Here is a 19,944-nt window from a genome sequence, read left to right on the forward strand (position 1 = left end):
TTTAAGGATTCTCGAGATTATAGTATTACGGGTTGTAAGTAAAATTCCTGACTGATAATCAACGCTAAAAAGTTCATGAACCCAAATTGTTTAACCTGGTAATTAAGCATGCATTTCAACCGATTTCATGAAGGTTTATTGGCTTAAAGATGCCTGTATATAAGAAAATTAACAAAATTACTCTGACATTTTAACCCCGGGTACCTTTGTTGCTAATAAGCTCATAAATCGTCCTAAGTCTCATCTCAAAATTAAATAAAAAAAGATCTAAGAAATTTCAGTTTTTCTCAAAGCGAGGGGATTAGTTGGCTTGCTCCTCTTGTTTCCCTTATTCGCTCTAGTTGGAAAATAGCATTAAGTTAATCATTGCTGAAATAATTCATTGCTTTTAAAGATTCTTGGTAATGTTTTTAAGTTAGTCTTTTGTGTCAGCGTTTGTTTCTATTATTTTTTTTATTTTCTTTATATCAAGAATGTGGGCTGGCCTCATTTTTGCTTAAGCACGCGGCTTTCATTTAATTTTAATCATTAATTTCAATTTTAACGACGTGCCCTTTTTCTCTTCATTGCGATAATGAGTGAAGGTTAATTGATATTCATTAATTATACCCGTAGGCGTATTAATTAAATTCGCTGACTTTTAATTTATATATATATATATTAATTTTAGCTGATTACTAGTTTTAATTTTTGGCATCGGTACCAAAATACAGTAAAGGATGTATCACATCACCAATTCAATCTGCACTTTAACACCCTCTTACGGAGAAGTGTGTCATTAAAGTGGTAGTAGCAAGTTTCTAGTTATTTTTTTGGCGAATTTCAAACTTGGCGCCATGAAATTCGTGATTATAGCGCCATCTAACGATGAAAACCGCCAAACCCCAATCGCTTCTACCAAGAGCGAATTTTAACATAAGCTAGTGAGGTAGTGACTAAGTAAATTAATGCCTACCTTTTATGTACGAATTGGACGCAATGAAAGGAGAAAAGGTCGATAAACTTCGCAGAACTGGAACTAAGAAAGACAATACCAAGTAATCAAAATATTTGAGCTTAGGAATTATCGGTGCAGTTAAAAAATAAGTTAATGACTTGAAACACATCTTTATTGAGCACATTTTATCAAAATTAATTTTTCTTGTCACAGAAAAACGTCATAATATTCATTAAATTAAAAATAATGACCGTACAAATTAAACAATATTAAGTAACTTAGGTGAAATTCAAATTAATTGGCCAATAATACAAATATTACATTTTTGGCTTCGTTTTTAAGTCTTAATTAATGTAATAATAATTATAATAATTAAAATAATTAATTTAATTATTACATTAAGACCCGTTATGGCTTTTCTTCGTTTTGGTTTTTTTTTTGTAATTGTTCGATTATTGGGTATAGGTATAGTTTTTGATTTGTTTTTTAGGAACTTCTAAAACCCCGTAGAGTCAATTTTTGGAAAACAAAAATGTTGGTACTTCATTATTAACAAAGTTCGGAGCTTAGCCGTCGTTTTAATTACGTTTTTTTTTAAACTGTGAAATAGTTCACAAAAGAAAGAAAATGTTATTTTAAAAAATCGTTGGGATATACACGTGATCATATACGTCACTAAAATCTCTCTTTCAGTTTTAGAAAATGTTATTTTAACATTAATATGGTGTGATCTCAGTAATTTATTATTTTAAAAGGCAGGAACGTATAACAGACCATAGTCCACGCACCCTAGACAGGGGGGGGGTTTGAAAAATAATAATAATAAAGACCGTTAGTCATTCCTGCTGTTTTAAAATAAATGTATTCCCGTTAATGTGACATATCATTTTCACAAGAAGTTCTACTTTAAGAAAGTACCGATTCCTCGCACTGATCAACCGTTATCTCCCCGTCACTTCCGCTGTCCCCACCAATCGGCATTTGTTCCGGAAGTAAAGGATGTCCTTGCATAGCCACCATTTCCAAGTGTCTTAGAGAATGCGTCAAGGTATGTCGACGTAGGTCGCAATTACGTCTGAAGACTTTGCCACAAGCCGGACAGTTGTAAGGTTTGATGTCCGTGTGGGTTAAAAGGTGCGTCTTGAGGTTGGAGCGTTGATTGAAACTTCGTCCGCAAGTCGGACATTTGTGAGGGGAGTCCTCCATGTGTAAGATACGATGGACTGCTAATGTCCGTGATTGGCAAAAACCCTTGCCACATTCCGTGCATTTGAAAGGCTTTTCTTTGGAGTGGATGTACCTGGAGAATAGATTAAGTTTGATTTAATTAGTTTAATTAGTTCAATAGTTCTTGAGTTGTTTTTGAAGTTGAACTAGAATTAATAACCAACTTCGCAAAAATAATATTTGACCAATAGAAGTTTTATTTTATAGCGACCATGTCTTAATATCTGGGAAAACATTTAAGTCGGGCATCATTTGGCGTTTGTCCTTGAATCTTTCTTGCTTTTTTTCTTTCTTTCTTACCAAACATCATCTTAGATGGGAGTGTTCCGGTAATTAGAGCCCGCTCCGCTAATTCACATACAGACAAAAACCATCCAGACTTTGTTCAAGAGCACTTTACAAAACGAAAACTACCGAGCACATTTATTTCTTACAATTTCATGACATCGATACGGGGCTAAGGTTCGATAAATTGCCAACTAAAGCTATATTTAATTTTAAAAGTAGCTGTTACTGAAGTTTCTAATCTTGATTTGGAACGTTACTAACAGACAGACGTATTTAAAATCATATTATTACCACATTTATTTCTATCACGTTTGACATCGAATAGTCGTTAATACGGGGCTAAGGTTCGATAAATTGCCAATTAAAGCAATATTTAATCTTAAAAGATTTGGAACGTTACTAACAGACAGAGTTATTAACAATCACATTGTAAATAACATATACTAAGAGCTTTAAACACCAGGCTGGACCAATACCCTTTTTTTCCAATTTGTAAATTTTATTAGAAGAATTTAAAGTTAGATGGCGCTGCAGTCCCCTTTAAATTTTTACCTCTCTCATAGATGATATCCATACGGCAACCCCAGGGCCCAGACTTATGTAGAGTGTTACATGGTTATGGTTGGTTAAACTCGTATTTACTATAGTTTTGGAAACTGCTCTTGAATTATGAAAGTCAGAGAAGTATTTCGGCCGCGTCTATTGATAATTAAAAGCTATAAAATCCGCTAAAGGTGGAAAAGGAGGGGGGAAGGCAATGATGGTGACTGGCAACACAGTTACTTGTAGATAGAGCAGCGTGCGTTTCTACCTTTATTATCAGAAATCCCGGTTTGAAATCTCCTCCTATTATTATGTTAATTAGTGACCTTCGTAATTTCTCCTCCCATAATAAAAGCCGCTCCCACTATCACTCTAGCATACATGCATGCTCTCTATGTAATCATTCGACCCCCCTTTTCACAATTCAATCCTTACCCCCCTTTTAATAATTTTTATCGTCTTATATGGTTCGAGAGGAGATATTACAGACATTATATTAAAGTAAAAATGCAAGCTAGAATTATTCATACAGAATTATCCTGACTTGAAACTTGGAAAAGTAGCCTGTCTATGTAGATAGACAAAGTAGTCTTTGGGTTACTCGTATCTCCATAATCATAAGTTTATAAGTGATATGTCATGACAAGCTCCAGTTTCTAAGTTACCAGTGACAAACTTATGGTGAACATATTGGCATAATATAAACTAACCCTTTTTAAAAACTCAAATTTCAATAAAACTTTGATTGCATAATTAGGGGTTAATCATGAAATTAAAATGCAGGGCTCCCACAAGGTCCCTAAAAGTCCCTAAAGTCCCTATTTTCCTACAAGGTCCTTAATCTACCCTAAAATAGGTATTCGGTCCTTAAATCACCCTCTTTTTAAAAACCTCAGAAAAAGTATAAGGGTGACCTGAAAATGTCTTGTCTGAGATTTTAGCAGAGCCCCAAATTTGCGGAGCTCGCTTCGCTCGCTCCGGTTATTTATGATTTACTTAATGTTAAATTTAAACGAATTAATTGGCTAATTTTTATAACAATAACAACTCGTGCAAAAATTATTAGACTGAATTTAGACTGGTTTTCATATATGTTCGCCTTGTACGTTATTGCAAATGGTCAGAGATTTTTTTTACGAACCCTGGAAAGGTCGAAATTCTAGTTCAGTGGATTTTTTAAAAAACAGTAAACATGATACGAAAATAGTTACTTCTAATCAAAAAAACCTTCCTTATACATTAGAGCCAGTGTCAAGTCTTAGCTACCGCTCCCTTAGAATAAGAATATAAACAAAAGAAAGTCAGAAATAATATCCTATTTTGTCGAAAAAATAAAAAAGAGTAATAGGTTCCTAACTGTTTGTGATATTTTCAGAGAATAGATATAATTTTGTTTTACCAGTGGTCCCTTTTTGGTTCCTACTTTAAGAATTTAGGTCCCTATTTTACCCTATTTTTATCGTGAAAAGTCCCTTTTTCCCCTATTTATTTTTGAGATTTTGGTGGGAGCCCTGAAAATGTTAATTTTCAAGTTTAGAATAGGACCTTTTTCATAGGCTAGGGTGATTGACTCCGTCCCAACCAACCATCCAACCTTGAGAAGAACTGAACTGAACTGCGCCAAACCATTCTTTACTTCAAAACCTTCCATTTTTACTATATTCTGTTTATACTTATGGGTTGCATATCTACTTTATAATCTTGATATGGGTGGGGAAGCTTGCTGTGATATAATGACAAAAATTAGCGTCGTATAATGAGACAGTGTTTTTTCTTTTAAACCGGCTGGAAATTAGGGACTATTTTCTAACCTATGGGAGAATATATTTTATATTAGTCCGCCCTTACTTTGGAAGTGCTTTGTTTTTGAGTTATAAAACTTATTTTATAAAATATATTATAGAATAAAGAATAAAACAGAAGCTCCTTGCATGCGTGATAAGTGTTTTCAAATCCATCTTAATTGTTAAAAAAATTTCTTGATTGTTGTTTCATTCGGACAAAGGCTTAGCAACAAATAATTTGCATATGGATATTATTTGAGACTAACACTAAATTAATATAATTAAAATTAGATTACGATGTAAGTATATTTTAGTAATGTGTTATTTAGTTTTTTTAACTATCAAAAACAAGTTGTTATAGACCTAATTAATCGTTTAAACTTTTTTAGATACAATTAGTTAATGAGATTACTAATTAAAAATGACCTTGTCTGGTTATTTTGTTATAAGAGCTAGCTATATGAGTTTAGGACCAATCACAAAGTGATATTTAGTCTCACCTGCTTTCTGATTGGTTGCAACCATAGTGTCATATTGTTTTTTTTTAATTATTTTTAAATTTGCTAATTGGTTTTAATTTTTTATTCATTATTTTGCGCTAAAGCTAAAATATCCATAAAATAAAACTGGTTCTGGGGATTCAATCTCATTTTAAAATCGTCTCCGATGTACATAATATCATAAATTAGTTTTGAACTGCGGTATAATAAATCTAGTCTGACCTATTTAAGAAGTTCGATTACTACCTAATTAGCATATTTCGGATAATGTCTGTAAAAACAGAACTATAAGTTAACAGAAGTCGGTAATCTAACGTATAGGTTACTTATTGGTAATTTTTCCCAAATACGGTGGTGGTAGATTACCAATAATTCTTTCAATGATTAAGGTAAATTCGAATCGGAAATTTACTCTAATTACTAAACTTTACAGCAAATGATTAAAATGTTCAACGTATCAAGGGGTTTTAGTGCATGTTGTATTTTAGCTTCAACAACTAATGAACGATTGCCTTAAACAAACCAGTTACTAAAGTGGGCAAATGTTTGTTTACTTTCATGATCTAATTATTATAAACACGAAACGGCGATTAAAAATTTTAAGTTCCTATCCCTAATTTAGCTAAAAGTCTGAATTTTTTTGGACCATTTTTGAAAACCCCGTCTTGTTGCAGGCAACCTTGCTATAACTACCACTTTGAAGTACTGAAGGGGTTTTGAATTCGTCACAAATAGTGGGCCCACATAAACAGAATTTGGGAAAAATGATATTGTGTAATAGCAAGAAGTGATATCTAGTTTATTAGGGAGAAGGTATAAGATGCCTAAGTATTCGCGCGTGCCATAGTCCCAGTCCCCCTTTCAAAATACAACAAGGGGGGGGGGCGTAAAAGGAGGCCCCGGGCTATTTCGCCTCTCCTCAGTCGGAAAATACTACGTAATTTTCGTTATCATTCGCGTCGAGCTGACGTGAGTTTTCAAGAACCAATGAGATGCATGCTGGTTGTAATTTAGAGGCGGCGGGGATTAACTCCGGACCTACTATACGTTTGGACTGGAGATAAAGAGCTAGAAATGTGGATGAACGAATTTATACCTTCTCCCTAATAAACTAGATATCACTTCTTGGTAATAGGTAAGAGAATTAAAAAGCTGAGAACAGAAGGAATTGTGTCTATAGAAGCGTACTATATCTCCTAAAAGTTTCAAGTGTCAATCATTAGGCTTAAACAAGTTATTCAAATCAATATTAGTATACCCAATGTTTAGGGTTATCATGCGCAGCAAGAAACACGCAATTCCCACCAATGTACACGTCCAAAAGGCTAGCAAATGAGCACCTCTCATAGCATGCTTGGGAATAAAAACAGACTCAGTTTTCTTCAACTTAGACATATCGAAAAAGATCTGATGCAGCATTGATTTGAGCCCCGGGGGTATTGAGACCGGATTGCGTTAAAATTGTTAAATACTCTTCTGGAGTTTTCTAATCCCATCTCACGGAGCTCGACGGCTCCGACCAAAAGATGTCACGTAAATATCTAAAGAGGATAATTTTGATCCAAGACGTATATTTGCGGCGTAATTGTAGGGTTTGATCGGAAAAAACCTCATTTAAATTTAATGTGTTTGTTTCTTTCTTTTTTTTTACTTAATTTGAGTTTGTCTAAGTAATTTCATATCAAATTTGCTGACTCGCAATTTTATTTATATATGAAGATATTCAATATATGCTGGGGACGTACACGTCGACCCTGGGAAAGTCTGGGAAATTGAAAATGGGGCCTAAAAGATCAGGGAAATTTAAAATGGGGCCTAAAAGATCGGGGAAAAGTCAGGTAAATTGAAAATGGGGTCTAAAAGATCAGGGAGATGTCAGGGAAATTGAAAATGGGGTCTAAAAGATCAGGGAGATGTCAGGGAAATTGAAAATGGAGCCTAAAAGATCAGGGAAATTGAAAATGGAGCCTAAAAGATCAGGGAAAAGTCAGGGAAATTGAAAATGGGGCTTAAAAGATCAGGGAGATGTCAGGGAAATTGAAAATGGGGCTTAAAAGATCAGGGAGGTGTCAGGGAAATTGAAAATGGGGCCTAAAAGATCAGGGAAAAGTCTGGGAAATTGAAAATTGGGCCTAACAGATCAGGGTAAAGTCAGGGAATTTGAAAATGGGCCTAAAAGATGAAGGAAAAGTCAGGGAAATTGAAAATATCAGGACCAGAAAATGTGTGTCTGAGATTTCACCATAGCTCCAAATTTATATTTTGCCCATGCATAAGTTATGCCAGGACAAATGCTCAGGGAAATTTGTACAATTTGGTCAGCTAGGGAAAACCTGGAAAAGTCAGGGAAGAATTTCATTTCAAATATTTTTGACGAACCCTAGCTGATATATATTGTGGGACGGTTCAATAAGAAATAAATTTTGAACTGAAAATAAATAACTTCTATATGACATTTTAGCCATCCAGTTACATGATTGCAGTGTTTTAGGGATGACCCCTTAATTAAATTAACATTGCATTTCAGTTTCTTATGCTAAATTTAAGGGGCCATCAGTAAAACAATGTCCCTTGTATCAAAATCAATCATAGAAGTTACATTTTTCGACAGAATTGATTTCCCAGTACAAATCCTTACCTATAACTATTTATCTTATTTGGAAGACTATGTTTAATTGCGTTTTAGTATTTTAGGTGGGTTAATATATTATTATATAAACATATTTTAAGAAGCAAATGTTAATGGCATTCATACTGCCGTGGTATATACTGTATATATATTTCGGGGGTGTGCATGAAAACGAAAAGTGGAAAACGATTCATCATCTGGTAATTTATTTTCGTTATACGAGTGGGTGTATGACTTATTTTGGAATCGTATAAGCTCGAACAGGACTCTTGTTTTTTAAAAAAGGCTCTATATAGCTCCCATATTTGTGGCTGACGTTTTTACAGGAGTGTTTGGTTACTTATACTGCATACAGCTTTGGGCTTTGGCTTTGGCATTGGCATTGGCGCAGTACAAAGAAAAATAAATGAAATAAATTGGATGAAAAATAGCTCCTTAAACGGAACGGATAACAGTTCCGTCTGTATCCCCGTATCGCCATAAGTTTATAAGTGATATGTTCCTTCCATAAGTATGACACTTCCTATTCATCGTAATGCTACTGAGAGACTTGCAGCTCGAGATAGTTCCAGAACGATGCAAGAGACGTGAATTGAAGTCCTAATACACTCGGTGGTTAATTTTGCATGATTTCCATCTAATCCTATCCTGTTTAGTCTGCATTACGAAGCCTTTGACAGCCCCTCACCACCAGGCGTATGTCGCTTTACCTCGAATCTATGACCTACCTCACTCACTTCATGACAAGCTCCAGTTTCTAAGTTACCAGTGACAAACTTACGGAATGAACATATCTTATGAACTTATGGACGGTAGCGCTCGATCAGGTTGAGCTCTGTGTTCAATACATCGCGACCTACATATTTGGGATTCCTATAGCTTATAGTGATTGTCTGTGGGGGTGGGTGAGCTAGAGATGTATTATACCGATGATTTAATAAACACAAACACCTGCTTCTATCGTAAGCATTGTTTATGATGTTTGTGACTTCATGAAGTTGAGTAATTACACTCTCAATTCGCGATTAGCTCATCGGTTTAGAATTTAGGACTGATTCAAATTCAAACCGGACCTCGTTAACCTTTCTATATAGTCTTTGGGGGAACGAAAAAGCCCTAAATACTAAATACTTTAATGAAAGCTGATTTTAAATATTTATGTTTTAGTTTAGACAGAATCAAATATCTTTTATACTAAAATCTAGTGGTTTTAAATTAATGTGAAAATGAAGGTATGAAAATATCCAAATTTTCAAGTGTTTTTCAAGGTGTATGTATGTTTAAACTAACGTAATTAATATGTTAATTAAACATAAATAATGTATGGATTCCTGGTCTATAATATCGCTTGAAAGTAACCATAATTGCTTGGCCGGACTAAGATTTTTTTAATTATTTTAAATTTTGTTCCCTATTTGTTATCTGCTAGATAACTTCTCATTATCTAATTAGTTCGAGTTTGAAATAATTTAATTTAAAGTTTAATCAAAATTGAATTGAATTGTACTGAACTGAATCGTTTTATTTTCTATTCTATTCTATCATTTCGACACTTAACTCTTAAAGGATGCTTGTTTTCTATTTACAAGATAAAGAGATTTGCTACAGCTTGAAGTGAATTTAAAACTCTCTTAGCTAGTTTTGTCTTATCTCGTTAATTTTATCGCGCCTTTTCCTGACTCGATAATTGGCGGAACTTTTCAAAGGATAAAGTCTCGCTCTCTCTCTGTGTATCTTCGCGTATCAGTAAACACATATTCCATATCAGCTGTGAAATGGAATTATAAAATGCCAACAAAAAAATATAACCTAAAAATGATGATTTTCTCGAAATTATATTTGTTTAAACTTCTAGCACGTTAAAGTGATACGGTCTCATTTGTATTTCATGAAATTTGACTGGAATGTAATGAAAAGGATTTAAATATAGGGTTCCTATCGTTAAAAGAAGAGTTGTTAATGTATCGGCATCAATGAACCACGTGACAAAAGTAAAAATCACGCGCGCTTTCTTGTGATGTAGGATATATTTGCTTCCACGTGAGCTTCTAGATCGTGAAATACTAACTCGCATTAACCCTTTTGTTTTTGAACACAATCCAATTACTTTCTTATGATTCGTTACGTCACCGAATGATTCACTACGTCACAGAACTTGAATTTTTTTAAAAAAAATTGCTCTATTTAGCCTAGCATTTTCTGGATTTGGGAAGCGTAGTGCCTCCAGCTACTCGAGTTATTTATCGGGAATACATATAAAGTATACTTCATACTTAAATTAAACCTAAACTTCCTTTATACTAAGGTTAAATTTTATCATAACTGTCTTACCTATGATCCCTTAGATGATCCTGTCTTCGAAACGCCTTATGACAAATATCGCAAGTGTATGGCCTCTCGTCCGTATGCGTCCGTTCATGAATCAACAAATTGTAAGACTTGGTGAACCTCCTCTGACAATACTTGCAGATAAACTCTTTCTTAGGTCTCGAACTGGGTCCCCTGGCTGCCCTTGTCGTTGTCGGTATGGGTGCACCACCACCGTGCAAGAACGCGTGAGTACCACCCCTTTCCAAATGCAACAAAGGATCCGGTATGATTAACCCGTGTGGCATTTGCATTTGATGATGTAAGTGTTGTGTATGTTTATTTCCTCTAAAAATGGCTGCCGCTGCCGCAAAGGAGTGTCCTCCGTAAGGTAATACATTCGGTGGGTAATTCGGAACCGGTATGGTTAACTCCGGACGGGGCCGGTTAATGTAATTACCATCGTACGGGTAACCATCGTGAAAGTTAAGTTCATTTTGCGAAGGCATACATCGCTTTGATGGTAACTCGGGTGTAATTCTTCTACCAGCGCAATCCGATCCTGATTCGTCATCTTCAACTTCCACGTCATCTGATAACCTTCCTCTAACTCTTTCCATCATATCCTCGTCATCAATCGAATCACTTAGACAATCTTCCGAATCCTCGGGATCCGAAATTGTAATGGCGGAATGCGCCAATCTTGCGAAATCAAACCGCTTTTTCTTCTTAATTTTCAATTGACGTTTTTCATTATTGATGATTTGGTGATGACGTTTATAACTTCGTTCACCTACGGATGAAGACGAAGATGAAGATGAACAATCTTCGGATGACGGAGGTGATAACCCTCCACCACCAGAAGCGGCGGGGTTAAGGTTATTAAGCTTGACCCCTGTGGTTAGTGTCCCGTTAGGTATTAGGCCTTGGGTTATGGGGGAAATTACATTCCGATGATAGTTTCGGTCACGATTTTGGTACTGGTCTTCTTCATTGGACACTGTTCTTGTCTCTCGTCGGGATTGTCGAGGGGAGATGGGGCGCCGCTCTTCATTAAGGTAAAATTGATTCGACGGGTGAGTGGAAATTTCTCGGTTGGGGTAGGTTTCCGTCGCCGTTGCCGACGTCGAGCTTCTAGAGCCTGCGGCGAGTTCGCGAGATTCTTCTCGACTTCCTACTAGAGTTTCGCGTCGTGTGGATGATTTTTTACCAGTAGGATGATAAGCGGTGAACGCGGAACCCCCTCCGATATGTTTCGAGACAGCGTGGGGACATCCTCTTATCATTGGGATACTACTACCGGCACCATTGACTTCCTGGTCATGTCCCGCTCGAGGGCCCGTTAAGTCCCGCACGGTAGTGTAATTGTTCAGGTTGATTCTCACGGTCCGCGGAACGTATTCCAATATACTCGTTCCATTAGGACCACCACCTTGGACCATTGGTGACTGTCCAAGGTATGGCATTAGTAAAGGATTGGCAGCGGTGGTGGTACTCGATTTCGTTTGAGGTGGTATGACATTCGTGGGTAACGGAGTTAGTAGGGTACATGGTGATGTTGAATGAAGAGAAGTTACGCCAGTTGGGGTTAAGGGTGGTGTTGGCATGAAACGGTCACGTTGTGGTTCGTCTGCAAATATAAATTAAATTCGTTAATTAGTTTTAAATTAAATAAGTGTAATTGTTATTCGTAATTGTGGATAAGAAACGTTGTTATGTATAGTTCTAATTTGTTTCCGACAACCGAAATTTGCAATGGTTGTAATATACAAGGTGTTACTAAAAGGGTTCATACTTTTTTGAACACACTGTATTTTACCCATAAAATTTAGGATCAAAGTTCATATTTTCACTTTATAATGAAGTGTTTAAATACGCCCTTTATATTAACACCATGAGCAGCAGTTAGGCGTTGTTTATTTATACTTAATATTTGGTTTTGTAAAAATTAAATCGTAACTAGAATAAACAGTAACTAGAATTGCATACGCGCACGGGTTAAGCGCCTTTTAGATGAACAACACCCTTAGTGGTTGGTAGTAGTAGCTAGTTCCGTTTATAACATTACGCGAATGACATTTAATTGCTTAAGACAAACGGGCACCGCACGTTTTTTTTTGAACATCTCCGGTTTGTTCGAACGGACGCAACCCACGCTGTATCCTATTGCATTGCGCCTATAGCTTCCTGGAAATCACTTAACTTTAAAACAATTTTTACCGACACTGCTGCTATAGCGGTAAACGCCTTAAAACCCTCTCTCTTTCTTATTTGACAATCCTCTTCTTCTTAAGAACAATCGATTTTAATTTAAAAATACGATTCTTGAGATTTTCGATTTTAATTAATTTTTCTATACTTTTAATCGTAATTAGGTCGACTTGCAACTTTTGCTCAATAACTAGTACATGTAGTTTTGATGCAAATATGCAATTTAACTTAATTTTTATTAAATTAATCGATTGATATCAGTTGCATTGGGTTTAATAATCGGTTATCTCGCCGAGTTTAAATTAAATAATCGGTCAAAATCGGTATCTATTCCTGTAAAACTTCGATATCGGCATAAGTTGATTCACGATATCGGCCATTCAATGCATTAATTGCCTTCCCTATTGCCTTAACAATGTATAATACATAAATTTATAAGATATGTTTCTTCCATAAGTATGACATTACTAATGTTACTGAGAGACTTACAGCTCTAGCTAGTTCGAGAACGATGCAGCGAGAATTGAAGTCCTACACTCGGTGGTTAATTTTGCAGGACTTCCATCTAGGCCCTATTTAGTCTGCATTACTAAGCCTTTGACAGCAGCGCCTCACCAGGCCTCCCTCGCTTTATTTCGAATCTATGACCTACCTCACTCACTCACTTCATGACAAGCTCCAGTTTCTAAGTTACCAGTGACAAACTTATGGAATGAACATATCTTATAAACTTATGATAATATTAAAGTAGAGGGATCATTGATTGTTGATTTTCCAAAGAAGCTATAGCTACAGAGTAAGCGAGTCTAACATAATACTTGACAGTCTTTTATTAACATCCCCAGTACTTTGCCTTTGAAATTAAACGCTATACTATCCCTTTAAAGTAACCCCCCATCCATTGTTCTCCATGGGATAGATGGTTAATGGTTAATAGACAGACGTCTGTATCTTTGTGATAGCTGACTCAGTAAGTACTTAATAAGCTTTTAAATAGCCAGGTCAAAACGTAAAAAGGTGAATTAGCACCTGGACTAGCTAGCTAGCTCTTCTTTGAATTGTTTGATGGGTTTTGGGGGGTTTTACCGGTCGAATTAGATAGGCTTCCATATAGGCTACCAATTTACAACAGATTTTTTCCCCATCCCTGAAGTATGCATGATCTACCCATGGAGGACCTATCCTTGATCTACCAGATTGATTTTCTTCACTTACAGCTGCGCTAACACGAAAATAATAATAATAAATTTTTTTAATAAAACTGCAGCCTGGTGGTCAGGAAAGTTCTGAACATTGGCTTCATTTCCAAAGACCATATAGTTTAGTCGTGGGTTTTGTATTTGTAACCGGGAATGCATACAGATACTAGGATTCACTGTTTAGTCATTTTTAATGCTCAACGTGTGGGAAGAGCTATAGACTAATCCTAATGTCCTGTATTCATCTCAAATCATGATGAAATATAAAAGCTAACACCTAAAAACCAAGGAGATACACTTTTGTGACATGTTTTGACCTCCATATATGTGAAATTACCTTAATTTTATTTAAGAAAAACTGTTTATAATGTGTAGCAATTCATTTATGAAAGATTACTATTTATAAAATGTTTAGGTTATATCGTAAGTTCATAAGATATGTTCACCATAAGTTTGTCACTGGTTACAAACTGGAGCTTGTCATGAAGTGAGTGAGGTAGGTCATAGATTCGAGGCAAAGCGACGCCTGGTGACTGGGGCGCTGTTAGAGGCAGACTAAATAAGAAGATGGAAGTCCTGCAAGATTAACCATTGAGTGTAGGACTTCAATTCACGTCGCTTGTCGTTCTTCTATAGAACTAGTTATCTCGAGCTGTAAGTCTCTCAGTAGCATTACGAAGTATAGGTAGTGTCATACTTTATGGAAGGAACATATCACTTATAAACTTATGCTGTATAATTACACATTGTTTTGAATAATTCTGACCACCCTGTCTCTCCCAACGTTGTATTCTGTCTTTTGTCTATGGGAAATTGAAGGAACTATTCAGTCGTGAAAACGGAGGTAGTTTCGTGAATCTGTGTGTACTTTTACAATATAAAACACCGCACGAATCATCGCCTCGCAACTCGCGTAGTAGTAGTAGGCTGCCGGTCAAACGCGTTTCTTTCTACATATACTTTCTAACGTATCCGGCCAATGTACTAAGATACTACAAGATTTACTACAAGTCATACTTAAAGCATAAGTAACATCATCCGTAAGTATGTCGTTTAAACAAATGAATATATCAATTGGAACCATGTTTTTATGTACAATACTAGCTGTTACACGCGGCGTCGCTCGCGTGTAATAAGAACTTCCATCAAAATGATATAAAGAATGGGTAGATTTTACTGATGACTAATAATTTTGTAGCACCCTAGGAGCGAAGGCACTCGGCGTTGCCCGTCAGCCCCTAGGGATGCATTTTTTATTACTTTTCACGCTTACATTATTCCATAAAGAAGGGTTTTTAAATTTCTGGCCGCCATTTAAAAAGATGGCAACAAATCGAACCCTAAAGACTATTCAGCCCATCTATAGGTTAAAGGAAACCAGTGTACTAAATATTTGCGAAATCGGTTGAAACGCGAGGACTTTGTTGCATATAGAGAAGATCTTTTACGTTTTTGGGTGCCATTTATTAAGATGGCGGCGGATTGGAGAAATCTTTCTTAGTACGCGCCTACTACTTATGGGTAACGTTCCTGCAAATTTTCAGCCTTCTATTGCAAGCGGTTTGGGCTCTGCCTTGATTATCAGTCAGTCAGTCAGTCAGTCAGTCAGGACTTTGAATTATATATTTTAAAAAATACGCTATTTCAATATCCCTCCCGTTAGTAATTTGGTATACTTATCCACGTTATGTTACTATTTCAGACCGTACAAAATCATATCCCGCGTTCTAGTTGCTTTGCATTGGCTATCCATTCTCTTTTATACCTTTCTTTTTTACAAGCGTAAACTATGAATGCAGCTGCCCTGTAGCAGACCCGAGATTTTTATGAGTAATATAACGCGTTGGACGGCCAACTTAAGCTCCCCAAATTCATTAATAATTATTTGTAGTCGCGCGCCGAGACCCCTAAATTAGTATTGTTTTTGAGAACTTAAGCTTTTCAAAGAGCAGATGGAATCGAATTAAACCGAGGTATTTAGGAGGGTTATTGTCTTTTTTACAATTGGGTTATTAATGTCTATTTTTTAATAGTTAGGCCATTAAATGTGTGTATTATTTTGTTTCAATTTTGAGAACCGCATGCAGCTGCCAAGAAAAAAATACCTTTAAGTTAATTTGGACAATTCTCATAATTCTAAATTGTTTTTTGTCAAAGTGTCTTTAACTGATTTGACCATAGATTTTTATAAATATTTGCATGCTGTAGGGGATTTGGAAAAATGCAGTATGATAACTTTGTCAGTCAATTTGATCTAGTCGAAAATGTAATATCTATGCGACATTTTTCATACAACACCCACCGTTCGGAATGTTTTAGGTATGACCCCTTAATTAAATTAGAAATCAATCATTGTCTAAATCAGTTTCTTAAGGGGTTATCCGTAAAATACTATAAACAAACGTATAATTTGAAAACGGTGCTGCATGGTCCGGACGACAAAGTCCTAGAAATTACATATACTCAACTCTATACAGGTATAATCTTTTCTGGTATATCAAGGTCACTTTCTAGAATTGAATTAATTTCAAAGCATACACCGTTTAAATATATAGGCGCAGTAATGGAGGGGGGGAGAGTAAATTAAATTAATGTCGATCACAAAAATTAATTTCTAATTTAACTGAGCTCATCATAGTTCTTTAGAATTCTAATATAATTCATGATATAACATGCTTTATCAGGGTTCATACAAACCTGGAAAAATCAGGGAAATTAATAGTTGACAAAAACCTCAGGGAAAATTCAGGGAAATTTCCAATTTTTTGTAAAATTTAGGGAAATCAGGGAAATTTGCGTCAAACAAGGGTCGAGTAATTAAGCAAAATCCCCCTCCATAGGATTAACATTACACTGTACTTTGTAGGCTCATAACTCTGGTTATATTAGAGCTACGGGGATGTCCTTTGATTATGTAATAGTCATATTTACCCCGCCCCCTCCTTCGTAAACATTTGCTCCATAGGATACTCCATATAGGGGAAAATCCTGGAAATTTCAGGGAGGTATATGGGGAAAAACCTGGAAATCTCAGGGAAATTTGTTTTCCAAAAGTTGTATGAACCCTGTTTATCCCAATCAAGTAAGGGGCTACATTTCTGACACTGTTTTACTGAAAACCTCTAGTCTAGAGGTACGTAATCAGGGTTAATAATTGTTAGAGGGTTGGGGAAACAGACTAACAAAGGTGTCTGCTGTTCTTCATTATTGATGCGAGTATAGCGGGCGTAGACTCTTTTTGCGTAACTTTTAGAGGCGGCTCGTATTTACATCATGCAACCTGACAGAATAGTGAATTAACTATGTAAACAATATTTTAGCGCGAAATGATCACGTGCATGCAGATTGGCTCGCAACCATGCATGCTGTGCACGCGCTCCTGGCTCGTGCCTGCAATAAGGTGTCAGGTGCGTGTTTACAAGGCATTTATGTTCACGCATGCGTGCATGCTGGTTTTGTATATATATTGGGTGCTCAGTTTGCTTGCTAATCGCTAATTGTGTTATTGATTGACTTTGAACTTCCGAAGTTAAGTGTATTTGTATATTAAAATTAGTACCGCGACACTGTAGGACACGATGTTGTGTAGCTTTGTTTATTAAGATGTCACCTGAGGTTTTTGGAATTTTCTCAATTGGTTAAAAGTCTGATAATCAAAGTCCAGGGCAAACCGCTTTATCTAGAAGTCTGAAAATTTTCAGGGACGTTACTCTTAAGTAGTATGTACTATGCAAGAAAGACTTTTGTAATCCGCGGCCATCTTGGAAAATGGCGGACAGAAATGTAAAGAAAAACTTTATGGAATAATAAGGTTGATTGCATGCCCGTTTCAACCAATTTCACTGTGCTATTTATAAATAGTACAGTAGTTTCCTATTTACTATAGACGGGCTCTTTAACTTTTAGGGTTCGATTTGCCGCCATATTTTAAAATGGCGCTGTAAAATTATTAAAAATGTCCCAACGGATTAAGGCAAACGCTATGCATTCTAGTTCCTTTTACATTCGGCTATACCTTTTAATTTTTTAACAAAACTGTCATGAGGAGAGGTTCAGGCGCGTGCATGGGGTCAAGGGGTTAATATCATTATTGGTTAAGCTAGGTCGTGTCGTCACTCGACAACAGTCGCGGGTATAGTTGCCGGGTAAAATTTCTTAGCAGTCCGGAATTCCAGAAAGAGATCTCTAGGCGACGACGCCGGTTTTAATTGCGTAGCTCGATCGCCATCTCAAGCTCGGCTAGAACGGAGATGTAACTCTCTAGCCAGTTTAGCTAAACGTACGCCGGGATAGGCCCGGCTTAAACGACCGACGCTCGGTCCATTATCTAACTCATACTTTCGACTATATTTTAACTCAAGCTATGGTGAATTTCGTCGTCGGTAAATGCTTGTAACAAACGTATTTCTTCACGTCTAGGTATAGTATACCAAGAAATGCAGTTGAATTACGTTATAATTTATTCAAAAAACCTCATTGTACGCTCAAAATCCATATCGTGTTTTGAAATTCTGGATTTTAACCGATTATTAACCAATTTTTACCGATTATTAACCGATTGTTACCGATTATTAACCGATTGTTACCGATTATTAACCGATTGTTACCGATTATTAACCGATTGTTACCGATTATTAACCGATTGTTACCGATTATTAACCGATTTTTAATGATTATCAACCTATATATCATTAAATTAACCTCTAATTGATTTTTACCGGTAATTAACCGATATATCGGTAAATTAAACTCGAACCGATATCCGTTAAAGTGCTACCATATCGGTCACTGATTGACTGATACCGATATCATATTCACCAATCCTGAGACTGACGTCATCAACGCTAGACCCAAAGTCCCAAACCCGTTGAAAGGTGAAATTTGATTTGCAAGGACATACTTATATTTATTGTGTAATATTTTCCAAAGCGCGGCCATTTTAGAAAATGGCGGACAGAAATGTAGAACCGTTTATATTAAGTATATTGAGTTACAATACCCTGTAGACCATTATGCGTTTAAAAATCACTATAGTAACATGAAGTTATAAATATATTAGTTCGCATGCTTTTATACTACACTACATTACATTACGAAAATCATAAGAAACAATATGAAATCCCCTAACTAATATTTAACATTACAATTTTAAAAATTCCTTAATATTGACCGCACCCAATTAACATACCCCCTTTAATTAAACCAATTAAAAATAAAAACAATAAACGCATTCACAACTCACCCATTTCTTTCACCAAATGTTGATTAACAAAATTCGTCGTCTCGGTTTGTAACATCTTATAAAATTTAAAGTTCTCAAGTCTAATATTTAATATTTAAAATTAAATCATAACGACAATGTTAAAACGGGCCAAAATATAAATCCCGGTAGCTACTAGCGCCCGGCGTATTTATCCGGTAGCTCCTACGGAATCTCAATCGTATCGGAGATAAATTGCAGCAATTGTCCAGTTGAAGAATTAAATAGTTAACCTTACTTTAAATAAATAGGCTTAACTACTTTAATACTTTAAATTAATTAACTCGAAACGGCTACCGACTATAAAGGGGGGGCGGAAACGAAAAGGGGTACGATACTTGCCAAAAAAAAATAATAAAAAGAACAAAACAAAAGTACGTCGTACACTAACCAAATCTAACCGACAGATCCTCACCCGGCAAACGCGAACGGTGCTCTAGCCAAGGGAGCTCTTTTACCATCTTGCCCGGACTTCTGCATGGTGGTAAAAGTTTCCCTTAACCTCTTCCCCCCTCCCTCTAATAGATCCTTTAAGTTTCTTTTCCCCAGTTTTCTTAAATGTCTAGATCTCTTCTAAGGCCTAGGTCTAGCTATAACTTCTCTCTCAAAATCCCCCCTAACTTAAGGGGCGAAATTCTCTCTCTTTCGGAATCTCTCTCCTTCAACTCAACTCTCTTTAGATGGGCGTATCATCCAGAAACATTTTTTTTTATTATCTCTCTAAAAGTACTTGAGTTGTTTTAATTTTACTTCGATTGAAGATGTCCCAACCCATCTTTTGATGATTATTAAGAAACGGGGGGGGGGGAATTATGGTTGGTTTACTCCCCCCCTTCGCGTCGTCAGTCGTAATTGTCATTATATTTATATATATGCCTCGATTAAAATTTCTCGGCGTCATTATGACGTCAATGATTCCCTATTGGTCTATCTTCTTTTTTTAAGGAATTTTTTAAGTCCAATTATTTTCAAGTATTTGAAAGATGATGATTGATAATTGTTTTGGGGGTGTTTGTTAAGAAATTCTTCTCTTTTTTTTGGAAATGTTTAATTGTATCG

At 36.0% G+C, this 19,944-nt stretch overlaps 1 protein-coding gene and 1 long non-coding RNA gene across 2 annotated transcripts in view; one reads left to right on the forward strand and one right to left on the reverse strand.

The window, feature by feature from the left end:
• LOC149654631 (uncharacterized) overlaps positions 1-19,944 on the forward strand; it is a 159,789-nt gene that overhangs the window by 125,543 nt on the left and 14,302 nt on the right. The gene's annotated exons all lie outside the window — the stretch shown is intronic.
• On the reverse strand, positions 1,088-19,363 carry LOC149654634 (uncharacterized). The gene is made up of 3 exons (XM_089846207.1): positions 18,868-19,363; positions 10,240-11,845; positions 1,088-2,237 (listed from the first exon to the last, which is right to left on the reverse strand). Exons 1-3 carry the CDS (start codon positions 18,920-18,922, stop codon positions 1,844-1,846), a joined length of 2,055 nt encoding a protein of 684 aa, XP_089702333.1. The 5' UTR covers positions 18,923-19,363; the 3' UTR covers positions 1,088-1,843.

Source organism: Phalangium opilio, unplaced genomic scaffold (assembly GCF_054372755.1).
Source record: "Phalangium opilio isolate 3A_F unplaced genomic scaffold, DU_Popi_V2 ptg000079l_1, whole genome shotgun sequence".
Taxonomy (NCBI): domain Eukaryota; kingdom Metazoa; phylum Arthropoda; class Arachnida; order Opiliones; family Phalangiidae; genus Phalangium; species Phalangium opilio.

Excerpts from the sequence above, each read along its gene's own strand:
- LOC149654634 (XM_089846207.1), bottom strand. The coding sequence starts at position 18,922 with ATGTTACAAACCGAGACGACGAATTTTGTTAATCAACATTTGGTGAAA. Across the intron at positions 11,846-18,867 it reads ACATTTGGTGAAAGAAATGG|ACGAACCACAACGTGACCGT; the intron begins GTGAGTTGTGAA and ends TTATATTTGCAG. Across the intron at positions 2,238-10,239 it reads GATCATCTAAGGGATCATAG|GTACATCCACTCCAAAGAAA; the intron begins GTAAGACAGTTA and ends TCTATTCTCCAG.